The 19,984-nt window shown below is 35.0% G+C and overlaps 1 protein-coding gene across 2 annotated transcripts in view; it reads right to left on the bottom strand.

Annotated features, from left to right (window-relative positions):
* Positions 1-2,848: 2,848 nt before the first annotated feature.
* Positions 2,849-19,984, bottom strand: part of Wdr44 (WD repeat domain 44) — an 88,480-nt gene continuing 71,344 nt past the window's right edge. For both annotated transcript variants that reach the window (XM_034485665.2, XM_076918893.1), the window contains exons 14-21: positions 18,845-18,958; positions 12,511-12,633; positions 9,793-9,984; positions 9,531-9,632; positions 9,211-9,326; positions 8,076-8,203; positions 6,545-6,679; positions 2,849-3,900 (exon numbers count right to left, since the gene is read on the bottom strand). In XM_034485665.2, the coding sequence (XP_034341556.1) occupies positions 3,806-3,900; positions 6,545-6,679; positions 8,076-8,203; positions 9,211-9,326; positions 9,531-9,632; positions 9,793-9,984; positions 12,511-12,633; positions 18,845-18,958 (1,005 nt within the window). In that variant the 3' untranslated portion in view covers positions 2,849-3,805. The remainder of the gene's footprint in view (positions 3,901-6,544; positions 6,680-8,075; positions 8,204-9,210; positions 9,327-9,530; positions 9,633-9,792; positions 9,985-12,510; positions 12,634-18,844; positions 18,959-19,984) is intronic.

Genomic DNA, 19,984 nt, shown 5'->3' with positions numbered 1-19,984 from the left:
TGCATTAGTCATTTCCATGCTACATGTGAAGAACAGATGATAACATAGGATAAATAACTTGCCCAAGGGATATGCTATCAGTCAGATAAACCTAAGTTTATCACTGTAGAACCTGCTCTTTCCTAAATCACATCATTTATAGAGAATTTCTAAAATTTGCTTTAAGGGAAGTGTCATTCAACTCATTTCATATACATCTTTCTATTCATTCATTCATCAGTACTATGGTTGAACTGAGAGCCTTGTACATGGTAAGGAAGCACTTAACCACTGAGCCATATCTATAGCCTTGTTTTCCTTTTTCAGTCAAGATTTTTCCAACTAGAGTTGAACAAACTTGCTCTGTAGTGCAGTCAAGCCTTGAATCTATGATCGTACCGCCTGAGCTGTAATTATAGGTGTACACACCTTGCCCAGCTTCTTTGTACATGTCTTGATGCTTCCTTTGCAAAAGTATTTTATTACTTATAATTTCAGTGTATTTATATATGACAGCCATGTCAGTTGTTCTTAAGCAACTAGCTTAGTTCATTCTGTAAGCAGCAAAATAACAGGTATCAACAAATATTACTATGTCAATACCTTGATTATCTGCAGTTGAAATACCCACCAAGACAGAAGTACTCTGAAAGAAATCAGGCAAAGCCAGGTGCAGTGGTGCACACCTTTAATCCCAGCATTTAGGTGGCAGAGGCAGGAGGAACTCTAAGTTTGAGGCCAGCCTGCTCTACTGCTCTACATAGAAAGTTCCAGGATAAATAGGAGTAAACAGACAGGCCTTGTCCCAAAACAAACAAACAAACAAACAAACAAACTCTGTCAGCACTAAGCTGCCTCAGAGTTTCAGAGCTGAAGAGATCAAATTAAAAAACTGGCACTGGATCTGCCATACAGACCTTAAGACTAAAAGTAGACAATGAGAAAAACTGACATGGCAGTTCACTATGTCATATAAAATGTAGAAGAGTGAGAGATCAAAAGACAGGGAAGACAGAAAGGGAAAGGAGAGGTGGGAAAGGACAAGGAGAGGGGAAGAAGAGAGTACTGTCTAAAGAAAGAAGGCAATGTAGGGGAAATCCAAGAGAGATGACAAGCAAACAAGTAGAAAGTCAAGAATACTTAAAATCAAGACCATGATGGGTTAACTAGGATATGACGGTGACTCCTTGGGTCCTCACATACTGGAACAAAATGCAGAATACGACCATAGATGACAGTACTACTCACTGTAGAATTATACTCAGAAACAGATTTAAAGGCATGCAGCTAATGCATCATTGCTGGGGACAGTATAGAATGACAACTGCCTGCAGTCGGCCAGGATGGAGACATCTCAGTAGCCCAAGGCAGCTCTTTGTAAAAAAACAGTTGTCCCCATTTCTCCTAACCTTAGCCCTGGACAACTGCTGTATAGATTTCATTTCCGCGTGACAGTTTTTCAGCCGGCCTTGGTGTGTATAATTATTCTATTATATCTGACTTTCTTACTTCTTTCTCCTTCTGCTCTGGTGAATTCTGTGAAACTAGATGTTCCTTGATTTAATGATTCTTCAATAATTAAAATTTGAGGCATAGGGCACAACACAGCACAGTCCTAATGGCCCAGGTGCGTGCTGTGTGTTTTCATCTTGGAAACAATGCAATAACTGCATCATGGTGGTTCCAGATTAATGCTTGACTTGCAAAGAAAGTGTGAAGAAATTATTAGAAAATGAAATAGAGCCCAACACTGGGACCTCAAGAAAGAAAGAATCTATTGAAGTTATGAAATAAGTTTTGCACAACATTTAAAAGTGGTTACTAGATAAAGAAGTACATAAAATCTTATACTAGTAAAACTAAGTCAAAACACTGATACTCTTAGGAGAGTCATTGTGTGCAATGCATAGAAGAAGTGGAAAGCTAGTGGAACTACTGAGTTAAGGGTTCGTTTGATTCTTTCTGGCCACTGCCTGGCAGCTTTGCCCATGTCATTTATCATTAGAACTTCTCAGGAAAGTGCAAGTAGCTAGCCTTGGAACTCTGAAGTATAATAAGTTAAAAGTTAAAGTTTAAATAATGGTAAGTTTGCAATTATTATTTTGGCTACAAGCTTGGCAATAGGGAAGCTTGAAACTTTGGGGAACAACTGTAATTCTTAATTCTTTGTGGGACATGGTTATTCTCTTGAATTTGATTTAGCAATGTCTTTTTTTCTACCTGCTTTTGGAGTATCAATAAAAGACTGGGGCATGAAAAAGGCAAGAGAACATGAGAAGAGCATGTGAAGAGTGAGTGAAGGGAATGTAAAGAGAGACTAAAGAGAGAATGTGAAGAGTGAAGAGAGGATGTAACAGTGAGAGAAGAGACAATGTGAGGTGTATATGAAGAGTGTGTGTGAGTGAAAGGAGAGTGCATATGGTATGTGTGAGGTGGATGTGAGATGTGTGTGAAGAGTGTGTGTGGGAGTGAGAAGGAAACACACAGAGGTGTGTAGGAGTGTGGAGTTCAAGAAAAGAAAAGCACATGGGAAAAAGCGGAGTGCACAGGATAATTTAGAGTATGTGCAGCCTCAAGCTGTGAGTGAACAAGCAAGAGAGAAAGCAGAGTGAGAGAGAAGAGAGAGAAACTTTAAGCCTTGAGAACATTGCCTGTCAGCTTGTACTCAAACAGTAGTCTGTGTATATTTATTATGAGCCTTCCAGATCACTCCACTTCCAGTCGAGGACTCCAAACCTGTGTCCAAGGCTGGACACCGACACATCATAATTTAGAGATTTAAAATCTGTTTAAAATCAATTTAAGACAATAATTCATTTTTCTTGCATCTCAATTTACTAACGTCATATGAAAATAATTCACCTTTAACAAGTGTTGATGACCAACTTTAATGATACATATTTCAGTTTCAGAAACATATGCAAACCATCAACAACATTACCAGGGTTCCATTGTCCCAGATGTTATTTCATTGGTACATTATACTGGTATTTACAAAGCCTTTCAAATTCCACAACACAAAACAAAACGGCTTAATTTTTTATAAACTACAATGCTTTAAAAAAATGTAAACAGTTCATTTTTACATTGTTGTAAAAAAGAAGACTCACTCCTTAATGTGGCTTATTTTTAAGTGAGCAAAGCCTGGTGCTCATGGATAAAGAAAAGAATTCTTTACATAGAAACATTGTGCTCCAGTGTGGCAAAGAAAAAAAAATTATATATATACACTTACAAAGTAAAGAATAAATCCACAATTTAGATCACAAAAAAATCTTGTCCCCAAATTGAGAAATTTATAAAAAACCATTTACACATGGTTATTGACCTATTGAAAACCTATATAACATTTCAAAACAATAATTCAGTCAAAAGATACATTTCTTAAAAATGAAATTTTGTGCAAAAAAATTTTTTAGAACTAGAAACAAGACCACCTCACCCAGTAGGAGGCCAAAAGAGCCACCAAAATAATTTAACTTTGTTAGATTTAGTGCATGTAACCAAAAGGCACGCACATGTGATTAATATATTAATATCTTTTCATGCAGAAACTTGTGCATGTTTATAACTATATAACAAAACATAAACATAACAAAACATAAACTCTATGGTTGGCAATGTTAATCTAGACACATTCTTTTCTAGTCTATCAGTCTAGGAGTTCCTAGATCACTAACACTGCCTCTCAAAAAATATATATTATATTTAAACAACTTTCAATAAAAGCTAAAAAAGAATGTTAGCCTGAAACACTATAATACTTTTCTCATTTCTGATACATATAGAAACTTACTGATATGTTTATTTTAAATATAATTTCAAATTAAGATACAGTTTTCCTTTTGTTAATAAACACTTTGATTGCTCCAGTAAAATCAGCAGAGAGAAGAACTTCTGTATTATCTGTCTTCACAATACCTGAAAAGCAGAAAAATGTATATTATTTGTTGATTTTAAAGGACCAGAAAGCCTGTTACCAAAATTATATATGCTCATGAGCCTGTTGCTACCTTTGGTGGTGGTGGTGGTGGTGGGGAAGATCCTCTCCCAACCATTTATTTTTGTTTGTTTGTTTTGATTTTTTAGAATTCTTACATCCTATGGTACCTTTCTTCCCGACTAAATCATCCTTCCACTTAAATTCTTCTTAGATGTTCTTTGCCTGTCTTAAGAATGTTACAGTTCTTTGTTACTCAAGGCAGTTTAGGACTCTAAGTTATGTGTTTCAATCTCTGGATTGGAATGTTGGTAGAATGTTACCAGCTGGGCAATCTGTTGCTAAAGGTCTAAGGTGACTGATGAGGCTGGCTTTACCACAGACACTGTAACTACTGTGAAATGAGTATATACATTTGCTCTGTGAATGCTGATAGCACTCTGCCTTTATGGTATGTATTGAAGATCTATCTATGTAGCTAAAATGCATGGCCAAAATGCTATATTTCCATTTGCCAGCTTTAAAGAAGCATTTGCCAAACAAATTCCATGTTATCTAACTTGATTATATATAGACTAAACGCTGTAGATGTAAGAACCACTGATTTCTTAGGGATAAAAGAATTTAAATTTTCATTGAAAAGTTGGGTACAGGCTGTGTAAGATAATGTTTTCTCACTCTAGGTTTGTTAACATCATCTTGTGAGTCTTTGAGCATTCCTAATAATCCTTCTACCATACCTTAAAGGCAAGAAGCACAGCAGTAGTAAAGGATTTAGAGACATGAGAAAAGCAGGAGAAGAAGATGAAAATTCTTTATTAAAACTCAATAATAAAATAAAACATGAGATGTTGGCTGGAGTCTCAGCTCTAAGTGGGTGAAGTAGGAGTTTGAGGAGGCCAGCCTAAAAGACATAGTGAGCTCCAGGTAGGCTTGAGTTACAGAGGGAGACTACATTACATTGTCTTTAATTATTACAGGATATAAACCAGATCACCCCAACCTGGGGTGGGAGTAATATAGGAAAGCCCAAACTGCCAAATGTCAGAAATAAAGAAAGAGAGCCACTGGGTGTGTTTTGTGGTTTCATACCCTCAGTTACTACTTTAATCTTACATATACCTAGAAAGATTCAAATTTGGAAATAATCTATTAGAATTTGTGTATCTCCAAAAACAATCCAGAGAGACTATGGGACATTGTTAATGTGATACAGTTTTGAGAAGGGTTTAAAAAATATACCACACATTGTCTCCAAATAGGCATTTAATAAAAGCTTAATAATTATGATCTGGACTGAAAGAAGTGGTAGGCTGGACTTCATCCTTATTTCTACAAGTATTCTTCAGACAGAATAGCACAAATGACTTTATTGGGACAGTTCATTGAAAGTGATTAAGAATTTTTTAGCATTCCCAGAACTTTGAGAAGTGCCCTCTGAAGCCAGGCATGGTGATGCACACCTTCAATTCCAACAGTCAGGCAGGCAGATCTGATGTGTGAGGCCAGGCTGGTCCAAGACAGGGGTATAAACAAAAACCCTGTCTCAAAAAGACAGAACAAAACAGCCCCACTCTGCATCCTATTTACTGTTGTGATTTCATGGCTCTCTAAAAGCTCTATTTGAAGGGCACAAAACTATTTAAGGAAGTTCTCTGTGACTGAATTTCATAATACAAACTTATTTTGTCTAGTAACTGGCCTACAAATTCATGTTCTTAATCGCACTCTTAAGCACTAGCACAGAACATTTTATGTAATTGCTTGGTACATTCACTCTTATTTTTGACAGTTTCTTTTCAATTTCTATTGCGAGCATTTTAAATACCTTAAACTATTTTCAGCACAGGCACAGGAAGAAACTGGCAAGCAGGATCTCTGTGAACTCAAGACCAGCCTGGTTTACAAAGTAAGTTCTAGGCCAGCCAGGGCTCCACACTAAGACCCTGCCTTAAGACAAATAAATAACTGAAATTACTGTTCACTCTCACAGCATATACAACAGATGATGCAAAACTGCAGATCTGGGAATAGCCTATTTCAAAAAGAATGGAATTTGTTGAAAGCTAAAGAACCTTGCTTTCATTTGAATACTTAATTCAGCCAGCAAATGATTATTGAGCACAGACTAAAAGCAGGCAAGCACTGACAACACAACATTAAATAAGGCAAAGTCTCTACCATCTCTGTCTAGAAGAAGCTGATTAAAGTTATTTATAAAATTTATTTTCATTTAAATTTTTTTATCATATCACTTATCCATAGGGTTCATGTGATAGCATGTGTGAGTATTTAAGAGTAGTCTTTTCTTCTACCATATGGGTCCTGAGGATCGAACTCAGGTGTCAGGCATGGCAGCAGGGGCCTTTACTGACTAAGCAATCATTCTGATCTCTCTTTAGAGAATGCTGCCTGCAGAAATGATGAATTTCCAATTTTCCCAAATTCTTAGATGAATTTAAATATGTAAAACTTACAAGAAATATGTCACTAGAATTTTCAGAAATCGGTATCTAACAACTGTTATGCTGTACACAAGAAATGTTTTTTACATGCATGAAAATTTTACCATAGGTAGGTAGAAAAAACAACAGAACAAACAAAATAAACAAAACTAGCACCTACCAGTAGATGTGCTATCCAAAACTTCAGTATCTTCATATTTATCAATCCCTTCTAATTTTTCAGATTGTACATCCAAGGATAACATCAAACTTGGGTTTGGAGCAAAGATGGCTGATGTAACAACTGCATTATGTGCTGGGAAAAATTTATTTCAAGATAACTGAGAAATTTTATACTACGCATCAAGACAAAAATGAGAATATGAAAAAGATCTTTTTAAACATATAAGACTAATTTTAAACTCAGAAATATTTTGTTAAAAACTGTCTCATAGATGCTACTCTTCCATAACTTTTCAAAGTTTAGGTCAAGATCAATTCTTCCTTGGTATAGAAAAATAAAACAACTATGAAACAAAACCAGCTATAATTTTTCTAAACTTTCAATATATCTGTGAAGATCAGGCTGTGACTTGCTCTAAGTGTTTCCCTGTATTGCTCTGGGTGGCTGGTTATTACCAAGCAGCATTTGGCTCCATTTTGAATAGAAATGCAGAGACAGGATGACTTTATATCTTATTTGTACACACAGACACCATCACCTGTACAGCACTAAATACAAGCATAGACTGATACCTTCTTATTAAATCTACAAGGGCAGTACCTATAACCTTTTAAACATAGACTGGAAGATATGACTACAACGGCTTATTAAAACTATATCAGAAATAAAAACAGGCCCCAGAATACTGTGAATACTGTTATCAAAAGGTGGGATACACTTATCTGGTCCCTATAAAAAGACAGCCCCTATCACTTTAATGACAAGGATTACAAACTCAGGGAACTGTAACCTGACCATGTGATCTATGTCAAAAATAAAGAACTCACATAAGCTTCAGCTCAGCTTAGTCCCCTCTGCTTGCTGTTTCTCCATCCTGCACTTTCATAGCTTTGCTGTGGTTTTGGTCTTCTGACTCTCCAGAAGCTCTTTCTGTGGTGTTCCTTAATGTCTTATCTAACAGGCTCAATGACTCTTTACATCTACCTGCCTCTGCCCCAGCAAGGCGTCTTTGAACTCTGTGACCTCTTTAACCATTTAGCAGCTGCTTATAAGCTACTAATTACTGTCATGTGTAATGTGCAATTTAAAACTTAATATTGGTAACTATCATTGGAACAAAAGAGCCAGTGAGATGGCCCAGTTGGTAAAGGTTTTGTTACCCAAGCCTAGCAACCTGAGTCTGATTCCTGAAACCAATTTAAAGTAGGAAGAAGAGCACTGACTCCACACTTGCAGTGTCATGTGTGGAACTATACCTCCTACACTACTCCCACATAAGTAATAATTCTTAAAGCTAGGGACAAGAGAAATTGTGTTGGCCTGTGGCCAGCTATCAAAGGAAACTGGGACTTCTTGGGAAATTGCAGCCAACAAAAGCATCCTATCATGAATTTATTGTTATTCTATAAATTCTGACATAAAGGAAAGACGCAAATATGTCCATCTATGTTTCCGGCATAGTGAGATCTCAACAAATCTCTACTCCTTTATAATAAGGGAAATATACATGTAAGCTGCATTTGCTTACCTTTAATACCTTCCCAGAAGTCATTACGATCTCTCCTGACTGAAGTAAACTTGCTTAGGTCATGGTAAGTACTCCAGATATAAACATATTTATCTTCTGAACCGCTAACGAGGTAAGTAAAGTCATGGCTATATTTGAGCAGGACAGGTCAAAAAATAAACAGAAAAAAAAATCAAGGTTTCCTTCTATCAGTGCTTCCTAATTGAAGATATTGACAACAACACCTGAGGAACATTATTGAGAACTAAAGCTATCTCCTTATTCTTGATTCTGAATGTGGCTTGATGCATAGCCAGGCTTTATTGATGTTTGCTTATTGCTACTCATTTGTTCAAAAACTGTTATAATGACTATACTATCTCTGGGATAACCAGGCTAATTTTTTCAGACATAGGGGTGTTAGCTATTGTTCACATTTGGACATTAATTATTAATGTTTTAATGCTGCAGACCCAACCCAGAGCCTCATCATGCTAACCAAGACTCTATTAGCCTCAGAATTTTTATCAAAGCAATGGTAACTGTGATGTTCATTAATCCATTCTAGAACTAGTGACTTAAAGGACAGCAAAAGAAGCCAACTGGATGGCTGGGTAATTACTGGGTACTTCGAGAAGAAAATAATGAATTTTTGAGAAGAGTTGAAAAGAGAAAAGCTAGGAAGCTAATACTATTTCAGGAGAGTTTATAGATCCCAAATTAAGAGTTCAGATAATAACAAGCAAAGGTATAATGACAAGCTACTTTGCTTTAAGGGTGATAAAATGCTTTCTTAGCTCTTGCACTTAAAGGGATCAAGACAATATATGTGCAGTAGTGGTTGTGGGGTGGGTTGTCTCTTAATGGCTTACAAAAAAGTTCAAAAGCAAACATTTTGAAGCAAGAAGTCTTCTAAACATGTATCTCACAACTATGATTGTAGGACAGTTACTTAATGCTGTGTGTTTTGGGTTTGTTTATTTGCAAAACAGGGATAGTTTTCTTACCTACCATACAGGTAGGCAAAGTAAGCAATGTATAATGAAGATACTGCATGACACTAGTTATAAAAATGGAAAGACTTAAGAACATCATATAATAAAAATGGGGAGTGAAGAAGTGCCATATTGTGGGGAATTTCTCAGTGCCAATTTACCTGAAACTTGCTTTGATCTGGCTGCTGCTATTGACATAACCCTTATACTTCATGGACAGTGATAGGTCTCTCAGATCATACAGTCTGATTCTGGAGTCATTTGAGGTTACCAGTATCTAAGAGTAAACCAAAAGCAAAGTTAAAATTATCACTTTTTAATGTAAATTAAGCCATAACACCAATAGGGTGTTACACACAAACCAAGTAAATAGCAAAACTACAAACAACAATATTACCCTATGCTCTTGCCCGGTTTTAAAACTAAGTTTCAGGGATCCATACCAGTGTGGAGAGAGATGGTTTGGAATACTATATAGTACCTTATTTTCTCCAGGTAAAGGTTCAATGCCAGTAATTTTTCTTCCAACCTTGTTGCGTCCTCTAGTAGATCGTACATGTATTTGTGTATGGTATTTCAAATGCTAAAACAAAATCATAAATTAAAAACACCAGCAACCTCAAAGATAATTTGTTCTAAGTCTCAGATATTAGCATTTTGCCCTATTTTACAGATAAAGTGATTAAAGTCTCCAGATGGTATAAATAAGATATAAATCTTTTATAAAACCAGAAGGGTCTTACCTCTGTATCATAGAAAATACATCTACCATCATATGTCCCAATTACTGCATATTTGCCATTCTGACAAAAATTGGCAGCTGTGATCAACTTTGTCTGACCATCTACTTCATTCCATAAAGCCACTTTTTTGTCAGGTATGTTCCATAGGCGGAGCTTTCCATCCAATGATCCACTGAGAAAATATCTGTCATCCTAAAAAGGTTCCAAAAATGCTTTTATTTTCACATCAGAGAAAGTTTAACTAATTAACTAACACATCGGATGATTAAAAACTAATGGTCTACAGTGAAGTCTTATTTGAAAAGTACTTGTTGCTGTTATTTTCTTTTCATTTTGAAGGCTGGGTACTAGAGAGTCAAGTCGTAGCCTCAAGCATGGAGGCAAGTGCTCTCTCAGTGAGCTATATTTACATGTAGCCACAACATTTTAGTCTTTCAGCTAGCATCATTTTGTGTACTAAAAATGGCAATCACACATGCCAGCTTTTGTGTTGGAGAAATAGAATTTGAATTATTTCATCATATTTTCAAACTGCTTTTCCAAGATATGGATGTTAACAGAAATGTTTTCGTAAGCATTATATGTATGTATGTATGTATGTATGTATGTATGTATGTATATACATACATATATATATATATATATATATATATATATATACACATATATATGAATGACATCCATCCCTCATCCTGCAACAAATAGAGTCAAGGTTGAAATATCCTCTGCAGAGTAAAGTAGCTCAGCTGGGCTAAGTTTTGGTAATGTAATGTGATGAATACATATTAGGGGATGGGGGAAGAGCTCACTTGGTAGTGTGAGGACCTGAGTTTGGATCCCCAGCACCCCACATATGTATATGATAATAACAGATGTCTATAACTTCAGTACTGGTAGGCAGAGACAGCCAAACCCCTAAAGCTTCCTGGCCAACCAGTCTAGTTATATTGCTGAGTTCCAGGTTCAGTGAAAAACCCTGTCTCAAAAACTAAGATCAGAGGTTATACATATACATTACAGCCACCATCCTTTTAAACACAAGGATTACATATTAAAAATTAGGACACTTTTGTCATATAAGACATTTTTTCTTCATCACTGCTGAAGCCTTTATTTATAATATATATTATGTGATGGGCATTTTTGAGATTATGGTTTAGTAAACTATACTTAGCAACTGCAAGAAAAGCTGAATACGTAAAAAGTATTTCATCTTGGACTTCAGACTTTAAAACTTTATTTAAATATCAGCTTGTGGCTCCAATGTACATGTCTGTTTAAGTAATTTTTAATTTTCTTTACAACTTTGTTACTTTCTTTCCAGATAACATTGCAGTAGAATCACATTATCTAAGAAAATGTTGACATGGCTCTGTTCTTCCCCAGTCCCTGTTAAAAAATCCTCACACCAGTGGAGGATTTTTAACTATACTTTTAGGTTTTCAAAGAAAATTAAAAAAATAATTGACTGAACAGAGACCTCAATAATAATAATATACTATATAGAAGACTATTACAAGCTAGTGTTTCCTTTCTCTACTGCTACTTCAGTAGGTGGAGAGATTTCCTTCAGTTAGTGCTATAGATATATTCCACCCTTCTTTATCTTTAAGGGAAAGGATGAGCATCCTATTTGGAAAGAACATTCTACTAGCTTGATGGTCAAAACTAATAAGGTACAAACACAGATTATACATTTTTAATTATTAAGTCTTCTTAAGTCTCTTAAGGGCTTAGAATTATTACTGCCTATGTTATAAGGCTTGCCAAGGGAAATACTGAGGGCAAGGGAATATTGAGGGCAAGGGAATATTGAGGGCAAAAAATAGACATTTTTTCCTAATTTCAGGGAAGAAAGAAGAAATGCATAAATGACTGAATGTTGTACTAAAAAAGATAATGGGTATTAAACACATAGGGATGGACAACCTGACTGGAAAGACTCATCAGACTATGGGAGAGAAAGTCAATTTAGACACAGTCCTCCACTTATTTTAATCTGGCAGTAATGGTGGCATCAATGAATACTTTTCCTTGTGCTTACATTTGCAGAAAAACAAAACTAATTGAGATTTAAATATTTATGGCTCTATACCATAAAGGCATAAGACAACTATAATTCCATGTATTTTTAGCTGCTTGTTTTATTTGCTTCAAGACCAAGTTTCATTATATAGCCCACATTGCCCTGAAATTAACATTGTAGCTCAGTCAGGCCTCATATTCATAATCATGCTGCCTTAACCTCCTGAATACTGGAATTCCAGGCAAGTATTATCTATCAAACCCAATGAAGTACTTAGTTTTTAAGAGTAGATATTAAAGGATTAGAGAATGAATAAAAAGGTTCAACAGTGGGAGCCAGGATCAGCAACACATCTATGTTGCCTCAACTACTAAAAAGCACTGAGGCGAGAAGATCACTTGTGGCCAAGATTTTGATGTGAGCCAGAGCAATAAAGTAAGACCTAATCTCAAAAAAAGCAATAACAAACAACAACATTAAGATTAACAAGAAGCTTGGGAGATGGCTTGTTTGGGTAAAATGCTTGCTACCAAAGCAGAAGGACTTGAGTTCTGATCCTCAGTACCTAATAAATGTTGGGTGTGGCTACTAATGTTCTTTTTTTTATCCTGTAGATTCAACTGTTCTTCACAGAAATCAAGTTCCTTCAGTTCCATTTTAGCATGATAAAGAGTGTATAACTGGTTACTTACTCTTGGATGGAAAGCGATGGCAGTGACAAAATCTATATGTTGAAAACAGCAAAGGCATTCTCTTCTAGAAATGTGCCATAACCTGACTGTTTTATCCATAGAAGAAGAGAGCAGAAAGTAGTTCTATGGAAAAAATGGTATCAGTTACTTTATTAGCATATATATGAAAATATGGCTTGCACAATAAAATTGAACTAGGCTTAAAGTTTCATTTTACAATTTTTAGTTTTATACACTATGTTATTGCTATATACAGCTTCAAAAATCATGGCTATTTCAATTTACTTAAAACAATTTTATTTTTCCAAATTACTAATGTATTTCACTGACTAAGACATTTTAGCATTACTTGCAACATTACTATGAATCTTACAATGTATGACAGAAAATATGTCAGGCACTAGCAGAGGATTAAGGAGTGTCTTAACTGTTCTACCCTGTATATATTTAAACTTAACCATGAATATATGATATCTATTAATTTGATTATTTAAGTTTAGTTATTTTTCACACCTAAAACACTGGTGAATTCTAACTTACATGTATCCTAATGTCCCTTATAATGTCTTCAAAAAGATTACACTGTAATGCAGCACAGAAATAAAAAGTTATTGTGCTTCTGTTATATTCTAGGCAAGAAAGTTAGAGAAAAGGAAATGTCAAATTGCTCAGATACATCACAGAGCTTCCTGAGCTGGAAGAGTTAGGATAACTGATTTAGGCAATGCATTTGCCCAATTATCCTGAAACCAAACATCTATCCATCAAAAGCTTCTGGATGGCAAAGTATAAATAAGTTCCAAAATTCATATTTGAAGAGAGAACTATATATTACACTGAATGAGGAAAGTCAAAGGGACTCTAAATTTTTTGAAGTTTCTAAACATGACAAATAAATCAAGGTTATAATAACACGTATGGAGTATATAAAGTTTGCTAAAGGCTTTGTTCCAAGCACTATATATAATTCCATGAAGTAAGTATATTATTATCATCCTTTTTGACAAATGATAACAGTGAGGCTCAGAGAATTTAAATAAGTTGCCTAATATTACACAGCCTGTCAGTGATAGAGTTAGGATTCAAGAGTAGGTGGTCTGACTCCAGGTCTCAGCTCTAACCATGATTTGCAGAGTACAGAAAAGCACTAAGATGCTTTGTCATATGCCTATAATAATTAGAACATTTAATCATTACCTGTGTGACAGCTCATAGCTGTAATCTTTAGGATGTGAAGTCAGGAGAATCAGGAGTTCAAAGATATCCTTAGCTACATAGTAAGTTTGAGGATACCCTGGCTAAAAAAAACCCTATTTGCAAAATCATAAAATAATAAGCCAAAAAGACTAATTGCAAATATTGATTTAGCTATATAACTTTATGAGCTATTTTACAAAACATACTGAAAATACCTACTTTGCTTCATGATTTTAATCTTATCGTGAAGTTGAGACCATTATGTTACAAGTTTTGATTCTGGTTTGTAAAGAAATAATAATCTGGTGGTCTGGGTTAACTGATCAGTGGTAAAAATCTTGTAAGGCTCTAGGGTTGACCTTCACTATCCAGAAATAAAGAGGAAAAAAAAGAGGGGAGAATTTGGAAGCTTTGTTATAGACGTTGGTAGACAAATAATAATTATTACTTTCAAAGATTATTCAGTTCCAGAAACATTTTTAAGGAGCATATAAAGTTTGTACTATGATTTTCCGTTGATTAATTTAATATTTTAATACTAGCTTTCTTTAGAGCTGAGGGTGTAGCTTGGTACCAGAGTGTACAGGTAGCACCCAAGTAAGTCAACCAACCAAACCAAAAATGCTCAATAAAATTAAAATTTGCTTTATTCAATGCTTGCTTCAAACATATGAGATATATGCATATATTCTTAAGGTATGAAGTGCTAAAGACATGTTCAATTTTATTATACTATGCCAATATTTTTTGTTCAATACATTCTTACTAAATGAAATTAATTTCTTTAAAATTTTTAATGTGTATGAGTGTTTTTCTCCATATATGTCTGTGCACCATATGCATATATGGTGTCTATAGAGGACAAAAGATGGTACGGCATCGTGTGGGTGTTGGGAATTGAATCTAGGTCCTTGGGAAGAGCAGCCAATGCCATTAACTGCTGAGCCATTTCTCCAGTCCTGAAAAAATTTCTTAAACTAAGCACTGACCTTTCAAGTCACATAAAGTGTATTAAAGCTGAAGTTCTGTATATAACTAGTTTTATAATCCTTAGAATGATCAAGGAAGCTAGGCTTCTCATCTGCACAATGAAAGATCCATTACAACATGAAATTTTTACTTTATGATATAATACTGGGTTAGCTGGCATAAAACAAGTACTTAGAAAGTAGAAAGCTCACTACAAACAGATTCTGGTATACACTGAAGAGAAATAACAGTAAAATAAGACTTGATCCCTGTGTTTTAGTGGTTTAGAATCTTCTTGAAAGTATGATCTACAAATCGTTGGTGGCTTGAATAATAATGGACCCTATAGGTTCATATATTTGAATGCTTTGTCCACAGTTGGTGGAATTGTTTGGGAAGGATTAAGAGGTGTGGCCTTGTTGAAGAAGGTAAGTCACTGAGGAGTATCAGGTTTCAAAAGCCCATGTCATTCCCAATTCTCTTGACTCTATTCCTGCTTACTGCCATGAAAATCATGGACTCATTTTCTCAAACTATAAGCAAGAACCCAATTAAATGCTTTATTTTTTTAACTTTCCTTGGTTATAGTGTTTCTTCACAGCAATAGAAAAGTAAGTAATATAGTAGCAGTTAGGTCTTTCCCAGGAAAAAGCACACCAATACCAATAGTTATCCAATAACAATGGTCCACACTGAAAGCATATCATACAAGCAAAATTATATTGAGTTGACTGTATTCATGTATTTAAGAGCATGGTTGTGCGTCCGCACATCCACACACGTACATACACTAATGTCAATAACATCCACAAAAATTTTCAAAGCATTATATTCTTGGTTTTTTTTGTATTTATCTTTTTATGATTAGTATGCATAATATAAAGAATCAGGAAGTCCCAGCTTAGAAACTATTACCAGTCATAAGGCAAATATGTCTTTATACTAAATATATTTCTGTGACCTAAAAATTTGTTAGGAACGGAAGAATTTATGACTTCTTAAATCTCTGCAATGTATCCAGCATTGTAAAATTATATATACTAGCTCCTCTAAGGTGATGAAATACTGTGACATGGAAATTGGCTTAAAGAGTAGTGGTCTAAAGACATGGACTGTGAATTGTCCTCCCTGCTCTTTATTTAGAGGTCTATTAGCATGTTCCTTAATTAATATAAATCTTCTTTTTCAAATCCTTGATGAGTATTAGGACCTTCACTTATTTTGATTGAACAACTGGACACAAAGAACTCATGTAAAATACTTAAACTTGGTCTCCTTAGTGCCTGCTACATTCATAGATCATGTTTTTTTAAAGAATTTATTTATTTATTTTGTGTAAGTACACTGTAGCTGTCTTCAGACACCCATATGAGGGCATCAGATCTCATTATGGATGGTTGTGAGCCACCATGTGGTTGCTGGGACTTGAACTCATGACCTCTGGAGGAGCAGTCAGTGCTCTTAACCACTGAGCCATCTCACCAGCCCATAGATCATGTTTTTATTTCTTTATTTTTAATTGTGTATGTGTGTGTTAGTGTAGGGGGTATTTTTGCCTGCAGAAAACAGAGGTATGCCCTTGAAGGTAGAGTTATAGGCAGTTGTAAACTGTCCCATGCAGAACTAGCCCTATTCACAGATACTGTTAATTGAGCATTTACTGTGTGATAAGTAGGTACATTTTAATAAAGATTTAGTTTATGTGTAGGAGTATTTTGCTAGTATGAATGTATGAGCATGGCATGTCTACCTGGTACCCATGGAGGCAAGATGAGCCTGTTGAATCCCCTGGAACTGTAATAACAGGTGGTTGTGAGCCATTATGTGGTGCTGAGAATGGAACCTAGGTCTTCTGCAAAAGCAGTAAATTCTCTTAACTGCTGAGCTATCTCTCTAGTCCTATGTAAGTGCTTTGTATTTACTCAGTTAATCTTTCCTCCTAACTCTACAAAGAAGCTACTTTCGCTATGGCTATTTTGCAGGTTAGATGTGGTATAGTTAAGATAAGTGGCCCAAGATCACAGAACTATAAGGGGCAAAGAAGTTAGAACATGGATCCTAGGAGTCTGACCCTAGGAGTTGTGCTCTTAGCTAGGTGAATAAGTAAGCAACAGATATGTTTTGAGTGACTATGAAATACAAACTATCTAGTAGGCAGATATTTATAGGTTCTCAGTTTATTATTTTATTTTAATTAAAATGTAATTACATAATTTCCCCGTTACTTTTCTCTCTCCAAATGCTCCCATGTTCTTTCCTTCCAACCCTCCCATATACTCTTTTACTTCCTCTTGAGTTGTTGGTCTTTTTCATTGACTATTCCTATTACACTATTACACACACACACACACACACACACACACACACACACACACTCCCTGCTAAGTTTGTCTAGTTTTGCACAAAAATTAAATTAGGCAAGAGGAATAAGGTCTGTAATCTAAAGTACCAGAAAAGTCTAAAGGTACCAAATACAAAATGGTAATCTTCAAGGAGGTAGATGTCAATTACCTGATTTTTCATCATTACATATTATATACACATATTGAATTATCATGGTAGACTAACTGTCATGTGTCAACTAAAATATAAAAACAGACATAGAACTTTTTATTTATATGTAAAAAGGTTCTTGGGTCTGTGAGATGACTCAGAGGGCAAAGATGCTTGCTGTTTAGCCTGATATACCAGAATACAATCACTGGGACACACATGGTAAGAGAGAACTGAATATCATCTTTTATCTGTTGGCTTCCATATGTACACATTGGTACATGTTCCCACAGACATGTGTGCAAACACAAATAAATACTTTTAAAATTTAAATTTAAAATTTCAAAACTAAAACTTCACATTTTTTTCCAAAAACGGCTCTTTTCCTGTTTGTGTTAATGCATGTGCATGTGGAGTTCAGAGAACAACCTTAGGTGTTGTTCTTCAAGTGTTACTTATTTTATTAGACTAAGACTTTTACTGGTCTAGAACTTTCTGAGCAGGCTTGATTGGCTTACTAGAGTTTCATGGGTCTGTCTCTTTCTAACTAATGCTTAAATTATAAATGTGTGCCATTCCACCTCGCTTTTCTTTTTTATGTTAATTTTTGCCATCAAATTCAGATCTTAAAGGTTCTAAGATATTTGGTTTAAAAAACAGACTACCAGAGAGAAACAGAGAGATACACAGAGAAAAATATTATGACAGACGGGTTATATAAAATACCCAGAACATCTAAGGAGAGTGAGCAATTCACAAATGGACTGAGTCAAAGGTGATGCATAGTAGGAAATGTTGATGAAAATCTATGATCCTAGTACTACTTGGCAGGCAGAGGCAGGAAGGTGACAGTGAGTATGACATCAACCTGGGTTACAGAGTGAGTGTCAGCCCACCCTCAGCTACAGAGATTCAGTCTCAGTGAAACAAGGAACAAACAAACAAACAAACAAACAAAGAGACCTCAGGTATATCTTGATATAATTTGCCAAAATATTGATAACTCTGTGGTACATAGGTTTTTCTCATATAATTAAAACTTATCAGTACCACTTGTATCTCTGCTATTAATGTCTAGTTAATACAAGTTCACTTTTATCAAGTCAAGTTGTTTAAATTTTAATCTTTTTCTTAAATTCCAAATATATTTTAGATTTTGATTACTGATATAAGTTTAAGAGATCAAGAAAAAATTCTAAACACCTTATTTAAAACTTGAAACATCTTACATTTTTAGAAAACTATTGAGGTATTCATTGGCAAAATTGTCTCATTACTTCTGACATACTGATCTATGAGGAAAAGCTTCACAAAATAAACTGTTAAAGAAAAATTAATAATTGCATAAAGGTAGCAAGTTAGCCTAAAAGCAGACTTAAAGATACACCAGACTTAATCTTTGTAGGTGAAGGCATATTCATTTTGTTAAGCATCATTACTTTCTGAAAAAAAAATCACTGCTTATAAAAAGCAAATAGCAAATAATACAAAGATAGATCTAACTTGTTAAGCAATATCCATACTTGAAATTTGTATTTTTAGAACTTAGGGCAACTTTCACCAAGTAGACAGCTGACACTTGCTAGTGTGATGACAATCACACAAATAAGGCATTTTAAAACACTAATGCCAGAGTCATATGGATTAATGCATAATTCAAATAATAATTGCTTACTTTAGACCATGAAAGATCAAGGAGATCAGCAGTATGTCCTTTATATTTGCAAAATGGCCGCTGCCGAAAAGGTGCATTTTTGTCATCTGGGTCTTCGTCAGTTCCACTACATACCTAGTTCGACATAAAACAAACTTTAAAACTCCGATGGAATGCTATCATAACAAGAACTTCAGACTTTTCCCATCTACCTGTTCTCTCATAAATTTGTATGATGCCCAAACGGAATCTCAAGCCACCCAAAGTAGACTTCCCTGTTTATGCTAATTTATTACTTGCCACCATTCTTTCTCTCCATTGAGTGACAAACTAGAATCATTTCTGAGGCAATAGACCCTGACATACTCTTTTCCATATCTAAAAGAACCCCTTTCTTTGTCCTTTTCTTAGCTTCTGTTGCTTCAGAAGTAAAACTAGCTTAAGGGGTGAGTCATTACTAGGCTAAACTAATTTAAGATAAGCTCACTCCATTTTCCTAGACCACTAGGTTAGCAATAAGGTGTGTTCAAGGGAGCTCTTTTAAGAGACTTTCCCATTTTTTGTCTTTAAACATTTCCATGTGATTAAGACACTAGTGGCCTTCTTAGGACCATAAGGTATGAAAGGAACCAAGAAAAAATAGAGTAAAAAGGAGAAAGTTGATGGAACTCTGTTTCCCTGGTGATGCTACTGAGCTAACTAACCCTGAGAAGCCTTACCTCTTGAATCACTTTTTCATTATTTATGACATTTTAAAGTTAGGTTTCTACTATTTTATAGAAGTAGGTAGAAAACAATGCCATACATGCATGCCAAAATTGGTTACTGCATGCTATATGTATTTATCATCAGAATTAATCCTAACTAGGAAATCTTTGAAATAGTTATTAATAATACTATGAATATAAATACTAATAATACTATGAAAATAAATACATTAAGAAAAAATCTTCCAGGTCCAAGAGGTTAAAATAACATATTAGAAGGTCACATAGCCACCTTTGAACAAGAAAATTAAGGTAGAATATAAGTTATCTAACTTGTAAGTCCAGATATACCTCAACTGCTTCAGAGCATACAGCATGAGAGACAACACAGAGTTCCAGCTAAGCCTATGTTTAGGGAAGAATGGTTAGGATGAGGATAGAGAAAAGTTCATAG

Source organism: Arvicanthis niloticus, chromosome X (genome assembly GCF_011762505.2).
Source record: "Arvicanthis niloticus isolate mArvNil1 chromosome X, mArvNil1.pat.X, whole genome shotgun sequence".
NCBI classification, from domain to species: Eukaryota; Metazoa; Chordata; class Mammalia; order Rodentia; family Muridae; genus Arvicanthis; species Arvicanthis niloticus.
Note: the sequence above shows the minus strand (reverse complement) of the source record. Positions and strands in the feature narration are given on the sequence as shown.